Raw genomic sequence first — 15,923 nt, 5'->3', positions numbered from 1 at the left:
AACATCAATGTAAATTGCACATAGGAGCTTTCTCCATCCACACCAGCCATGCTGCCCTGACTGTCTTTCTCTGCTACATCCCCCCTTAAGGCTGCCTTCATCTCTTCTGCAATCTAGCAGGAGGATAGGCTTGAGCTGCCTTTGGGTACAGCAACATTAAATGTGCATTTGTCATCTTAATCTGATGCCATCTAAGGGAGGCCTCATGGGGGTGTAAATCTGTTTCAACACCCATGGAGGGAAGTCAAGTGATTGTTGTGGTGTCTGGGAATGGAGACAACAGAGGGTAGGATAGAGATGAGCCATGGGGACAGCAAATGTCATGGTGGTATTGCTTCCTGCTAGCTCTAGGGTGGATGGAGATCTCTGTAAAGAAGAAGGAGACATAACCATCCCTGCCAGCCTTCTACCTCTTCACACATAGAAGTTCCTGTACTGCCTTCTGCCAGTGGTGGGTTTCAATTTATTTTACTACCGGTTTATGCTTGTGCGCATGCACAGAAGCATCCAGGTGGGTGGGCGGATCTTCCCACTGCCGCCACTACTGGTTTGCCTGATCTGGCGCGAACTGGCTGAAACCCACCTATGCTTCTGTCCATAAGCTAGAACAGTGTTTCTCAACTTTAACAACTTTAAGCGCCTGGACTTTAACTCCCAGAATACCTCAACCAGTATGGGGAAATCTGGGCGTTGAGGTACAGACTTCTTAAAATTGCAAGGTTGAGGGACACCTAGAATAGAGCTTTCTGGGCCACTGAATATATGCACTTTGATTTGTGATGGTCTAACTCCAAAGAACAAACAGCTGGGTCTATCTGTTCCAGACATTCCTTGGGGAATTTTAACAAAGCATTCTAAAGCACATATATTGCCATTCTTGGCCATCTGATATTTTGAAATAAACGTTGCCCTTTCAGATATCACGGCCATACTGGCAAAAGTTGGGTGATGTTGATCTTTCACATAAGTGAGATCTCTGACATTAACAGAGTTACTGACTTGATGAGGATCCTTATTTACCCACACAAACACTTGATTGCATCTGTTTCCTTTTACTTTAGGAGTGTGAGACTTTCGAGAAATGTTGCCCTAACGTTTGTGGAACACGGAGTTGTGTTGCAGCCCGGTACATGGACGTGAGAGGGAAGAAAGGACCTGTCGGGATGCCCAAAGAAGCCACGTGTGACCGATTCATGTGCATCCAGCAAGGTTCAGAATGTGATATCTGGGATGGGCAGCCTGTCTGCAAATGCAAAGACAGGTGTGAAAAGGAGCCAAGTTTTACCTGTGCGTCTGATGGGCTCACCTATTACAACAAGTGCTACATGGACGCAGAAGCCTGTACCAAAGGCATCACCCTCAATGTGGTGACTTGTCGCTATCATCTCACCTGGCCAAACACCAGCCCTGCCCCAGCAGAGACTACAGCTCCACCCACCACCGCTTACTTGGAGACTACCATCACAGACATCCTCGCACCTGTTTTAGTCAACAACCCAACCCATCAGTCGGTTTACGTTGGAGAGACGGTAAGCTTTCTTTGTGATGTCACTGGTCGGCCTAAACCAGAAATCACGTGGGAGAAGGAGACTGAGAATAAGGAGAAAGTAATTATGAGGCCTAACCACGTCCAAGGAAATATCGTTGTCACCAATATTGCCCAGCTGGTAATCTATAACACGCAACTACAAGATGCAGGGATTTACACCTGCACAGCCAAAAACCCTGGTGGTGCTTTAAGGGTTGATTTTCCATTGTTGGTCCTCCAAGGCGAAGCTACTTCTCCTGAATCGGTGCAGAATAAAACTCACTTTCCAACCAACGAGTGCCTGAAGCAACCCGACAGTGAAGACTGCGGAGAAGAGCAAACCAGATGGTATTATGATGCAAAGAAAAACAACTGCTTTACTTTCATTTACGGGAACTGCAATAGCAATCTCAATCATTTTGAGACCTACGAGAGCTGTATGTTGACATGCATGAATGGCCCCGTCAACACCTGCAACTTGCCGGCCCTGCAAGGCCACTGCAAAGCCTACGAGCCCCGGTGGGCCTACAACAGCTTGACGAAACAATGCCAGTCTTTCATTTACGGAGGTTGCGGAGGCAACGAGAATAATTTTGAAAGCCGAGAGGCCTGCGAGGAATCGTGTCCTTTCCCTCTGGATAGGCTCTGTAAAGTTTGCAAGGCTTGCAAACCCCGGCAAAAGCTGGTGACCAGCTTCTGCAAAAGCGATTTTGTGATCCTCGGCCGTGTCATGGAGCTGACAGAGGACCAGGATTCTGGCCATGCCCTGGTGATGGTGGAAGAGATTCTGAAGGATGAGAAAATGGGGCTCCAGTTCCTGGGAAGGGAGCCTTTGGAAATCACCTTGTTAAACATGAACTGGAGCTGCCCGTGCCCCAACATTACGGCAACAGAAGGCCAGCTCATCATCATGGGGGAGGTCTACAATGGAATGGCTGTTTTACAACCAGATAGTTTTGTTGGGGCCTCAAGTGTCCGACGCGTTCGAAAACTTCGTGAGGTCATCCACAAGAAAACCTGTGAGCTATTAAAGGAGTTCTTAGGACTGCACTAATGCCCTGAGAGTAGGCTTTCCAACATTTGTGTATTATATAGTGCTAACAAACCATAGGTTTGCCCTGAAAACCCCTTGTGTAACTCTCGTTTGCTGATGTATGTTATGTATTACATATGAAGGAATGAAAGGCATGTAGCAGAGAGACAGTTGTCTTTTTGACAAGTATTTTAAAATAGCAGTAAACAGCAATTAATCTTTAGTTTTCGATTTATCTATCGCTCTAGAAATGCCATCTGGTGTTTATCGCTTGCTACAAGGCGATTTTCATCATATAAAAAAATCAATTTGTCCAGAGCTAAAACATGCAAAAACTCTTACCCTAATGGCTCTTGTTTGGAATACGGAGAGCTTTGTGAAAAGCATCTGAAACGCATCCCACTCTTCAGTATATTGCAAAAGAATACGTAAATTATTGCCTATAATCACGATAATTATAGCCGTTACACCAATCCATTGCTGCATCTGTTCTAACAGGAAATGATTTTGAGGCAGGGACTTCATCTTTAATAGACATTTTCATAGCAGATGTTTATACGGTGTGCCCATCTAGTCTCATTCAAAATGATCCATTCTATCAGATGATGAATCTGGAAGCAAAACCACACATTATGCCCTCACTGCACTTTCCTACCCAAATAAGACATTGTGCACCACATTAAGTATTAAACATTTTTCATTGCACTGAGGAGCAGCGTGGGTTTATCAGTTCCCCAAAGCCCTTCCAACCTCTGCTAAGTTGTGATTTTTTTTTTGGTGCTATTTTTAGCTGGGAATTAAGGAAAAACATGGTGTAAGCTTCAAGTAGCCTTAACACTTTTCAAACTACAAAGGCTCTTCCTACAAAAATCCAGAATAAAATAGAAAATAACATTTTGCATTCTCAGCCTTGTCATTGAACTTCTCCAGTTCTTTCCTTTCTATTCTGGTGTCTCCAGGTACTGCAATGCGTACTTGTTTGTCTTATTGACAATTGTTAAGTCTTGGGTATTATGTGGCAGGTAGCTGTCTGCTCAAATACTAAAGTCCCAGAGCACTTTAACTTCTTCATTTTCTATTATTTTGTGGTCCCATCATTTCATGCTTATTTCTTGCAGATAGTCCAATGCAGCATTGTTGCTACTTTGCCATGCCGTTGTTTGTAGTCAGTTTGTGTGATCTTCTTACAGCAACTGAATAGTGGTCTACTATTGTTTCTTTGGCTTCTTTGCAGAGGTGGTGTTTGCTTTCTGTTGCTGTCTTCTCAACTCTGGCTTCGTATGCATTTGTTTTTAAGGCTTGGTCTTGTGCAGCCAGAATTAGCTCTATTGTCTCTTGTCACATCTTGTTAACGGCTTTGCCTGTTAAGTTTGTTTTTGTATACTGATCATGTAATACTTTGCCTTGCCATGTCTCCTTTCTGTTCTTCATTTGGTCTTTCTTCAAGTCAATGTGGTCTTTTCAGTATTCACTGCATCTACCTCACTGTCCTTCAGATATTCTTCCAATGACCTTTTTCCTTTTTCAACTGGTATAGTTGCTACATTCCAAGCCCACCTATGCTCCTTGGTTTAAAAAAAAAGTCTATCAATGTTGCTGTGTCAACGAAGGACATGATTCATTATCATTATTTTTCTAGTCTTCCTATCCAGGGCTTCTAATTCTGCTTGAACCCATTTCATTATTCCACCTATATTTCTAATGACTGAAATTGCTCAAGTGTTAATTGCCTTGATGATATTTCCTCCACTAAGTGTGGACTTTATGATTTTCCTTAGCTTCATACCATAATATATTCACTTCTAGCCTTCTTCTTAATTTCCATGTACTTAATGTTGTCAGCTTGAAGGATGCTCAAGTAGTGATCTTCTTCATCCAGACTTGTGATGTTACTTCCATAGGGCATTTTGATTCTTTCAGTTTTCATTATTTTTCCCTTATCATTATCAGGTAGGTTTTGCAAGATCTTAACTAATCTTCAATTTTATTTCCTTGTTAAAATGCTTGGCAATGAATAGGTATAGACTAGTCAGATATTTCAACCAAAAATAATGCAGTTCATCTTTGTCGAATACTGACCAATTCTTGATCTTCCTTGCCCCTTTCTCCACAATTTCTGCTATTATAACAAGTTCTTTCATTTCAGTTTCTTTTTTTATTCTTATCCACCTTCTTTAGCTAAGCTATGTTCTTGTGGCATTTCTTTGGGGTGTCCATAGCTGTGTTGAAAGTGCACTCCCCCCCTTGTCAGCTGTTGGTTTATTGTACTGTTTCTAGTGATGGATTGGTAGAAACATTTCTGATTCAACTGAAATTGAAGGTAGTATGCAGTTGAACTTCATATCTGCTTATCTTCTGGGCTCTAACTGTTATTTGCTGCATTATTATTTCCATTGCTTCTTTAAACTTTCTTGTTTCTAGGTTATATTTCTTGATCAGGTATTTTTGTCCTTATTCTTCAGTCTTTTTTCTTTTATCTATTCTAGCTTGCTTGCTTCTAATCTTAGCATGCTGATTTTTCCAGCCTGATTTTCCATGTTGGTGGTGCATCCTTTGACATTTTTGTTGATTTTGCATCCGAAGTATTATCAGTTATAACTGCAGCCATGCTGTACATTAGTTGGTTTGTTTCTTGCAGTGAGCTGGTGTTTGTATATGATATTACGGAATTGGCATCTTTTAATACTTGTGCTTGCTGTTTCTTTGGAACAAGGTTCAATGCAGACAACCTTATGTGGTTATTTTTGTGCTGCTCCAGATGCTCATTGGTTCTTTATTTCACTTCATCTTTTAAAATTATAGAGCTTTGTTATTTCTGAGGACAAGGCAGAGGAGAGGATATCTGGTTTGGGAATGAAAACAATTCAATAGCTATGCTGGCTTCCTCTACTGCTGGATGTTGTTGTTTGATGGTATTAAAGATATCACTGGAGAATGTAAGCTGTTCCAAATAAAGCTGCCTCTTGCAATTCACTAATGGTGATCCACCCCCCCCCCCCGCCCCATCTGGGATGCTATTATTTATTCATTGAAGAGCACTTGAGTGTTGAGTTTTGAAAACAATGATTAATCACATTGTCGGACACAGCATGTTTATAGGCATTTTACATGTTTTATTTTCCAAATAAACTTACTACTGAGATCAAGACCCAGTAGGGTGGATGCAGTTCAGGAAGAAAGAATAGAAAGTCAGTTGCAGCTGTTGCTCTTCTTGAAGACCGGTCAGGGGGGACCTTTTCTTCATTAGTTGTTTTCGGCATCACTGGCAACTTGGATTTTAATCCCATTCCCAGCAAGTTTCTTTTTTCCTGTCTTCGTGGCACAATTTTGGCAGCCTCGTCCTGCTCTTCTGCAATTCCAGAAGCACCATCCAGATGCCCAATTCAGAAGATAGTGAAGTGAGGCACTGTTATTGCAGCTGGATTTTCCATACTCAGACCTAACGGGTGTGGTTGCTGTGAAGGACAGCTACCAACCAGACCAAGATTCCAAGGTTGCATTAGGATGATCCTTGCGACTGGCAATAGCCCTTGCCTTTTCTTATCTTTATTTCAGGGACACAGATTCTTTGTTGTAAGCCAAGGCTGAAATTTACCAGAAAGCACATTTTGGAGTGATTGACGGGATCTTCCTTCCCCCAGATTGGAATTGCATGTTAGTCAAGCAGAGGCACAGTCCTAAGCGATGACTCTGATACCTCTGGCTGTTCTCTGCCTCAGTTCGGATGCTTTTAGTTATTAAAAAGCTTTGCTTTCAGGCTAGCAAGCTGGTAGAGTTGACCTATCCGACACTGTATGATCTGATGGGGGTCAGGCTTTTAGCATAAGTACACGGCTAAGTGCCTTTCTTCCCCTTTGCAAATGACCACAGCACAGACGTACCTTGATGCTGTTTTGCTTTGTTTTCCCTGATAGATCCCCATGACATTGCCTTGATCTTGTCCTCATCTTCTGAGCAGGGCAGCCTTAAGTCACCCTTGGCCTTTAGCTGGGATGCTGTCAAAAGAGTGTTTTCCCTGAAGCCAAGAATACCCAGGGACAGTTGCAAAGAGCGAATGAATTTTCCCACCAATTCTATCAGAAGAGAAGTCAAACAAGAGCAACTGGGTACTTCTTGACCATTTCATGCCGAAGCAGAGGTTTCTTCTCTAGTTCCTGGATGGTCTCCTCTGCCATTAAGGTCTTCAACTTTCCCATCTGCCCCCTCACCCCCACCCTACCCCTGCTTCACTTCCAGTCCCTGCCTCCTCTTCCAACACCTCAGTCCTGAGGCCACTGTGAGGTGTCCTCCTAGCTCAATCAGCTGTGCTCTGGAGAAAAACCAAGCCATGGGGCAGAGAGTTCCATGCAGAGGGAAAGCACAGCCAGGCTTGGCTAGTTTGTTTTCTTTAGTGTGGCTACTAGAAGAAGGAGGAGAAAAGGGATAGGATAAGCATGAAAGAGGGAAAGAGATGAGATGGATGAATGGATGGAAGGAAGGAAGGAAGGAAGGAAGGAAGGAAGGAAGGAAGGAAGGAAGGAAGGAAGGAAGGAAGGATGGAAGGAACCCAACAGCGTCAAGCAAGCGGGAAGGGCTGGCTTCCAAGCAGGTTTACCACATCCCCCCTGCCCCTTAAATGAAACTAAGTGAAGTTGAGTGAACTTTCTGCATCTTAGCCATGAGTGAGTGAGACCACTTTGAATGAGGAGAGAGCAGAGACTTTGTGCAAAGATGAAATTGTGCAACCGTGACATAATACTGAGAAGGGGCCCTTTCCTCTCTTTTCTGAGGAGTATTTCTATGCTTTGTATGTTAATACTTAGTGTGTGTGAGAGGGGGGAGGAGGAGAGAGACTCAGATCACCTCATAGTCAAGGACACAAAGCACATTTGAGCAAAGCTTTCCTGCCCTGTTCCAGCTTCAACTCAGCAACTGGCATAAAATTCCTTGGTAGCATCTGGAGTAAAATCAGAGGATCAGAGGATAATCCAATCATTTTGCTTCACACAACTTGCAGGGACATCATTGGCACAATGGGCAGGGGGGGGGGAATCGGTTTAAGAACTGGTTTGCTGAACACACGCTTTGCGCGCAAACACACCTGATGCGTGCTGTGCACACTTTACAGAAAACTCACCTTCTGCATTACTGCTGGTGAGGAAAAAAGGTTAGGCGTGGTAATCCACTATGCCACACCATTCAGCTAGGCTACGGAAAAGGAAATAAAGGTGAGTATAGTCGGAGTGAACCAGATCGCTCCCAGCTGATAGTCAGAGCTACCAGTTCGCCTGAACTGGTCCAAACCGGTAGAATCCCACCCCTGATCGATGGGGATGGACATTGATTCAGCACATTTCATGTCAGATTTCTGCCTACTCAAGGAGGAATGGAAAACCCAGCCTCCACACACAGTCTATGGCAGAGATCTCTAAACCTGGCAACTTTAAAACTTGTGGACTTCAATTCCCAGAATTCCCCAACCAGCCATGCTGGTTGAAGTTCACAAGTCTTAAAGTTGCCAAGTTTGTAGACCTTGGTTTATGGCGTCCTTTCCAGAATTGAGCTGAGCTAAGCGAGAGGAGCAGCTTTGAAGGTTGGCTTTGAAAGTCCTGGCTGAAAGAAAACTCAACTGTCAGGGAGAAAGGGGGGGAAAGAATGGGGTTCCCTTAGAAAGAAAATGAGGGGAGTGGTCAGGAAAGAAAAGAAACCCAAAAACGTTTGTAATTTTTGAGGTTTAATGTACATATCACACTTCATTCTGCTCAATAAATAAAGTCAAGCAGTTGGTGGTTTTTTTTTTTTTGTAAATGACTTTTTCATAGGCTTATATTCTTTAGATAGTTTATATAGTGAGGCAACTGGAAATGGTGATTTTAGCAACACAAACTTGACTAAAGCAACATTTGCATGCAAAATGTATATTTTGATATATGTTATGCAGTACATCCAATCTAGCTAATGAACCTCTGCAGTTGCTTTACATCTTAGGAGAACTGTCCTATATCTTATGAATATAAATCAATAGCATAATAAGCAAATTTTACATATTTCATTTTGGGAACATTCAGGATGGGATGAAAGATATCAAATGCATGACTGATTTAGCACCTGCCAACTCAGGATCAAACTGCTTGCTTTGCATGGGGAAAGTAAGTTGTCATGTAAGGATGGATAATTTGACTAAGGATCATCCTAACAATCCCCTTAAACCAAGGGGTGAGCATCTATGGCCCTTTTACAACATATGGACTTCAACTCCCAGAATTCCTGAGCCAGCAGGGCTCAGCATGGTTGGCTCAGGAATTCTGGGAGTTGAAGTCCACAAGGCATAAAGGGACCATAGTTGTTCACCCCTGCCTTAACCAAAGCATAAACACACCTTATAATTATCCTACATTATCCGATATCCTCATGATGTTGTCTTTATCTCATCTCCGGCCCCAGGCAGCTTAAAGTCATTTTTATCAGGTCCGCTTATAAAAGAGTGTTTTAATGTCCCATCCCAATTTGTTCTATGAATGTGGTCTGAGAGGTTTCTCTGACTATGTGGTTAATGACTCGGGAACCGCCCAGCTCCTACAGGCTTTTATTTGTTGAGGTTACACACTTCCTCCCTTCCAAATGCAAGGGTCACACACACCCCATGGTCAATTTTGTCTGGGCTGCTGGAGAGAGCAGATACCTAGATTCCACAAAGGTACCTGCCTGTTTTAATACCTGACTGGTACTTCCAAAGGCACTTGTCAGATTCGGCACACTAGATCCGTGTTCAGAAGGAGTCTAACTGATAGATTCTAGACACAAACACTCTATATCTTGACCTGATTTGTAGACAATTTGATAGGAAGAAAAATATGTTGTTCTGAGCATTACCTACACTCACCTCATTCAATTCAAGGATTGGTAGCTTGCTGCATGTTTCATGGAAACAAAGGGGAAACAAAGCTGAGAGAATCCACCGATTTCTTTCCTTAACCTTGTTGGAAGAAATGTCCTTCTGGGTTCGGCTCCAAGTGGGGAAAACGACACTGGAGACATGGAGGCTGCTTGGAAAGATGGTTTAATGGTGGACAGGACCACATGAGTCCTGAACAGAAAAAGGTGATCACATGCTTCAATGTTGGTGGAGAAGAGAAGGAAGGACTGAGCTGCTGAGTCCCTGGTTTTATGCCCTCTCTGGCCTTTGATCTTGAGCTTGTCTTCTGATTGGTTGTCAGACTCCCATGGGGCCATGCAGGGGCAACTCTCTAGGCTGCGTTTTGGATCCAGGTTTGGTTGAGTTCTCAGATGCCATGTGGGGAGTTGGGTAAAGGGCCAATATTATCATGCCTTAATCCCATCCCCCTGGAGCTGAAGGGGAGAACTCTTTATTATGTAAGGGACTGGTTTGGTCAGCTTAAGGGTCCATTGACAAAGTGGGTGGGGGCAGGAAGCTGCAGGGAGCTATTCTCTCTTTTAAATATGTTTCTTCCTTTTCACATTTCCAGGGAAATGTAATATTCTGCCTTTTCAATATTTCCTAGGATATTTCATTTTTCTGGGAGAGGGCTGGGTGATAACTTCCTATAACCTATTCCAAATTAAAACTGCAAAATTAGCACCTTTTACTTTGTTCATCTCTTAGTACCCAGCTTAGCAATCAGGATAGCAAATTTTGCACCAGCCTAATTTTCTACTGCTTAAGAAGCGGAAGATACCTATTTCACGCATCCACCTGGTTGTGTGTCCACAGAGGGGAAATAACTCCATGGTTTAGCAATTGCTTTAATTATGTGAGCTTTAACCAAGGATTTCCCCGCTCCCTTGAAATCATCCTAAAACAATGAGGCATAAGAATAAATTGGTTTGGTCCACTCCAATGGCAGTAATAGCAATGCTTTATTACAATCATTGACCTGTTCAAAAAAATGAAGTAAAAAAATTGAGATAGCAAATAAAAATCATAGTCAAATCTAATTAGAAAAGAACGTGTTCCTCCTCAGTTAAAGGAAGTCATATGGCTGCTGTTGTTGCTGTTATCAAGAATACTATAATAACTAAAAACTCCCCCTCTGTTGCACCAAAAGTTTTTAATGTAGGTCTCTCCACCCCTAGGTTTAAAAAATAATATAATGTTGCCAGTCCTTCTTTCCCCATTTTCTTGCTTGAGATGATAATCTCCCTTGGAAACAATTCAAGGGCCCAAGGCGGGTGCAGAGCAGTGGTGGGATTCAAATAATTTAACAACCGGTTCTCTGCCCTAATGACCATCTGGGTAGGTGGGGCTCGGTGGTCATGTGACTGGGTGGGCATGGCCAACTCAAGGTCACTCAGGTCAATGGGCGCTTCGCCTTAGCTGTTACAATGTAATAAGGGTTAACCGGAGAGGCAGTTTCTGTAAGCAGGTCAATAAAGATTAGGCTAGAAACAACACTAGAATGTTTCCTTCCTTACAGGATTAGCCCTGTAAAGTGGAAAAAAACAAAAGGAGATTTCTTCCAATAATTGGTTTTCTGAACTACCTAGAAAGTTACCAACCGGTTCTTCCAAATAGGTGCGAACTGGCTGAAATGCACCACTGGTGCAGAGCCAACCCAGAGCCAACGCAGACTAACATCCCCAACCCCACCAAGAGCACTTGCCACCCTTCCCCAAGCCGGCACCCCAGGCACTGGCTGGGAATTACAGGACATTTTTTTCTGGAGGGATTTTGCTATTTCTTCATGCTTTCCAGTAAAAAGGTTCCCTCTGTTGCTGGAAGACGGCAATAACACAGAGGTGCGGAGAGAGAGGCCTCCGGTTTTCTCTCCCTTCCATTCATCCGAGAAGGAGGCACCATAATGGAGCCCTTCAGAATGGCAAAGCCCTCCTTCGCCCAGCTGCTTGACTTGCTAAGCTCTTCGCCCCAGCTGAGCATAAGGAGCCTTTTGTCTTACCATTCAGGGGACGAGGAAGGTTTTCAACGTAAACTTGCTGATTTAAAGATGGGGGGCAAGGAAAGGGGAGAAGTCCTCAGAAAAGGAGACGCCTTCCAAACATTCAGCTCTCCACAAATTTGAAATTCTCCTGATTGTGTTTTGCTTTTGTGTGTGTGTGTGTGTGTGTGTGTGTGTGTGTGTGTGTGTCGGGGAGGGGGTGAGGGGAGTCTCACAGGGCCTCAGGGCAGAGTATAATAAGGGATGTTTTTCCTTATACTGTGCATTGTTTTCCTTCATTTCTATCCAGCCTTGGCAACATTTAATAGCACAAAAGTAAAGTTAATTGGAGAAGGCAAACATCAGTGGGAGTTAAACAGTAGACAGACAGCAGCAACAAAGCTCTGCACTATTTTTGTGGGAAAGCAGAATAACCGAATAACAAGAGTCGGAAGGCACCTCGGGGGTCTTCTAGTCCAACCCCCTGCTCAGGCAGGAAACCCCATAACATTTCAGACCTGGGAAATCTATTTGACAGATTTCATAGGAATCAAGCATTTCCAAATAAGTAAGCGTTGGTTTAAAGTTACAGAGGCGACAGCACACCAATTGTTTTGAGATGGTTGTATTTTCACTGCTCTCCAGACATGGGCATGGCTGTACTTGTGCACTTCACTGGGCTGGGGATGCCAGGGTGATTACTTTAAAAAGAAACTCAGCCAAGTTGGCCAATCAGATAACACCCTTTGTTATCATGCTGCATATTGACCAATCATTTAATAGCGATACACTTAGACTTATATACCGCTTCACAGTGCTTTACAACCCTCGCTAAGCGGTTTACAGAGTCAGCCTATTGCCCCCAACAATCTGGGTCCTTATTTTACCCATTTCGGGAGGATGGAAGGCTGAGTCAACCTTGAGCCTTGGTGAGATTCGATCTGCCAAACTGCTGGCAATCAGCAGTCAGCAGAAGTAGCCTGCAGTACTGCACTTTAACCACTGCGCCTCCACGGCTCTTAAAGTTGTAGAGATATGTGTAGAGATATAGGTCCTGTAATGATACAAAGGCAGACATCTCCTCTTCTCCAGAAAGGGGAAAAACCCTTTCATAGCACCTTGAAGCTCATTGAAAATGGCTGCTGAGTTCCTACTTGGAAAGCCATCTACTTCTCATCTTCCTTCCTCAAGGAGGGAAGATTATTTTAAAGGTAACCCAACGCCAGTCCTTTAAAAGCTGGTCAGGTGTTTTGAAGCCAAGACATTGCTCTTTGGTTGGGAGAGGAGGAAAGCAAAAGAAATTGCAAGCAACAATGCTTGACAAGGGTCATCTAGACTTCATATTAGGCAGAGAAGAGATAACACAGCAAGAACATGGTACAAAGTCATGTGGACCAATCGGGGAACAGAGAGAAATATCCCTAGGGGGAAAAGACCACTCTCAGAAGAAGGGAGGGAAATGCAGTGAAATATCTAGGCATTTGAAAAATAGTGGGAAAACTGTGTAGGGAGAGGCTCCACGAGGACACAGAAGTACTGTACAATAGGCAACACAGCGGGCTCTTTCTTACGGCCATGTTATTGTGCATTCCTCTGGTCTTGTGCTCCCTCATTGCCAAGCCCTGCTCTGCCTCAGCAACAAGGCCAGTGACTGGGGCTGGCCTTACAGCTTTAATGCAAGATTTCAGGGCAGCATTTGGGGGATTCCTCTGCCTTCGTCTTCTCCCCTGCTACCCAGGGTTGCCAGTCATTGCTCCATTTGGAATGTGACGGAGCAAGTTTGGGGACAAATCAATGAGGACCTAGATTGAAGACTGCCTCTGTGCTAGTAATGCGTCCATGTGGATGCCCCCTGGCCCGTTCCAACCCTTCATTGCACCAACCACCAAGTTTCAACCAAACCTAGCACACAGACAACCTACAAAGCTAGCTATGACCTCTGGCAGCAACCAATCAGGATACACTTCCTGTGCCCCAGGAAGTTCAAAGCCCAGGGAGGGCATAAAACCCAGGGATTCTCAGCATCTCTTCCTTTTTTTTCACCCAACATCTTCAAGGCATGTGATCCTGTCCACCATTAAGACCATCTTTCCAAACAGCTGCCATGTTTCCAGTGCCTTTCTCCCCACTTGGAACTGAACCCAGAAGCATATTTCTTCCAACAGCTCAAATGAAGAATATGCTACCTCCCGCTTTGGCTTTTTCTGGGTTTTGAGATAGGTGGTGAGGAGGACCGAGGGGTCAGCTTGAATGCAATGCTGAGAATCGAAGTCCCTACATTGTCAAAACCTGCAACAAGGCTGTGCGCAGTTTGCAAATAATGCAGAACTCCTGCAAACCTGCCTCCTCTCTGCCATTTGTAAAAATATCCCCCCTCCTTTCCCCCCCCAGGTTTCTGCTCAACCTTGCAAAAAAAAAAGGGGGGGGACCACATCTGCTTTAATAGCTGCATTATGCATTGCCTCCTTCAGGGAAATGTGCTTTTTGAAAGCTTGCACAGAGCCCTGTAAAAAAAAAAGGCTGCATTAATGAGTAGCAGAGAAGGATGATCAAGTCTTGCAGAAACCAATTTTAAAAATGTCTATTACATATCAAACTGGGAGAACCTAGGGGTGGCTTAATGTTTTTTTTCAATCAGCAAGTAAGTGCAGTGAAGTTTTCTTTCCTAATGACTCATAGCCTTTGTGGTGAGACACTTCCAGTTACTAATACTCTTGGGCTGTTTCCACTAGCCTGCAACAGCTCAAGGTTCTGTCTGGCTTGGCTAGAAGTCCATCTGAATCGATCAAGGTAAGCCTTTCCAAGGCAGTCAGGGAATGCAAAATTGGGGAAAGCTGAGCAGGGACATTTGGAGGGTTGCTTTCAGATTGGGTCGAGTAAACGTAGAGCTGCAAACGAAGCAAAAAGCAGGAGAAGTTATTCACAGGGGTAAAATGCCAGAGGTTTAAAAAGGTGCACACGAAGATTGTGCTTTTATCTGGAGTCACTTCCAGAAGTAACAAGGTTAATCTCCCTGCTTGGCAAAATCTACATGCCATGCATTGCCAGCAGGCACTGCTATGGACTCTGTAAGAAGTCCCAGATCTTTTCAAAGGCAGGCAGGAGAATGTTCTCTGGTTTGTCTGCCCTGCATCTCTGAATTAAGAGTGCTTCATGAGTGTAAATTGTTTAAGCATTCTAAACATCGGAGAGATCTTAACTTGTATCTCTCCTTTAGATCCTTTCTATTTTCTCAACACTCCACTGTTTTATATGGAATAGAGTAGAGCTGGAAGGGAGCTTGATGGTCTTCTAGTCCAGCCCCCTGCTCAAGCAGGAGACTCTATACCAGCTATGGTTAACCTTATGCAGCTGCCAAAAAAGTCAACCCAGTTCTAGGCTGCATCAACAGAGGGATAGAATCAAGATCACGTGAAGTGTTAATACCAGTTTATAATGCCTTGGTAAGGCCACACTTGGAATACTGCATTCAGTTCTGGTCGCCACGATGTAAAAAAGATGTGGAGACTCTAGAAAGAGTGCAGAGAAGAGCAACAAAGATGATCAGGGGACTGGAGACTAAAACATATGGAGAACGGTTGCAGGAACTGGGTATGTTTAGCTTAAGAGAAAGAAGGACTAGGGGAGACATGATAGCAGTGTTCCAATATCTCAGGGGTTGCCACAAAGAAGAGGGAGTCAAACTGTTCTCCAAGGCACCTGAGGATAGAACAAGAAGCAATGGGTGGAAGCTAATCAAGGAGAGAAGCAACTTAGAACTGAGGAGAAATTTCCTGACAGTTAGAACAATTAATCAGTGGAACAACTTGCCTCCAGAAGTTGTGAATGCCCCAACACTGGAAATCTTTAAGAAGATGTTGGATAGCTATTTGTCTGAAATGATATAGGGTTTCCTGCCTAGGCAGGGGGTTGGACTAGAAGACCTCCAAGGTCCCTTCCAACTCTACTATTGTATTGTATTGTATTGTATTATCGGCACTGAGTGCCGAAACCGGAGTGCACACGCACATATGCAATCACACGCACACCACAGCGCCGGAATCCGGAAGAGAGTAGCTGGCTGGTGCACATGCGCATGACGGCAAGCTGCACTTCTGGGTTCCATCATGCGCACGCATGCGCTGCAGTGGTGGGTTTCAATTTTTTTTAGAACCTCTTCTGTAGGTGTGGCCTGCTTTGCGGGAGTGGCTTGCTGCCAACCCATGTGACTGTAAAATGCCAACTTGTAAAATGTGGTGAAACTCACTTAACAACGCTCTTGCTTAGCAACCAAAATGTTGGCTCAGAAACTCTGGCATTTGAAGCACGCAAGTCTTAAAGCTGTCAAGTTATAAGACCCTTGCATCCCTAACTCTTTAGAAAAAAAAACCCAGGGGTGTTCAAACTTGACAGCTTTAAGACTTGTGGACTTCAACTCCCAGAATTCCTCCTCCAGTCATGTTGGCTCAGGAACTCTGGCATTGAAGTGTACAAGTCTTAAAGCTGTCAA

At 43.9% G+C, this 15,923-nt stretch overlaps 1 protein-coding gene across 1 annotated transcript; it reads left to right on the top strand.

The window, feature by feature from the left end:
• The first annotated feature begins 1,115 nt into the window (after nt 1-1,115).
• WFIKKN2 (WAP, follistatin/kazal, immunoglobulin, kunitz and netrin domain containing 2) lies at nt 1,116-3,101 on the top strand. The gene has a single exon (XM_081941012.1). The coding sequence runs from the start codon at nt 1,131-1,133 to the stop codon at nt 2,580-2,582; it is 1,452 nt and encodes a 483-aa protein (XP_081797138.1). The 5' UTR covers nt 1,116-1,130; the 3' UTR covers nt 2,583-3,101.
• Nucleotides 3,102-15,923: the final 12,822 nt, after the last annotated feature.

The sequence above is a fragment of the Natrix helvetica genome (assembly GCF_964273705.1).
Source record: "Natrix helvetica genome assembly, chromosome: 1".
Taxonomy (NCBI): domain Eukaryota; kingdom Metazoa; phylum Chordata; class Lepidosauria; order Squamata; family Natricidae; genus Natrix; species Natrix helvetica.
This window is presented reverse-complemented; position numbering and strand designations above follow the sequence as displayed.

Bases quoted from the DNA above. Each gene is read 5' to 3' on its own strand.
- WFIKKN2 (XM_081941012.1), top strand. From the start codon at position 1,131: ATGGACGTGAGAGGGAAGAAAGGACCTGTCGGGATGCCCAAAGAAGCC.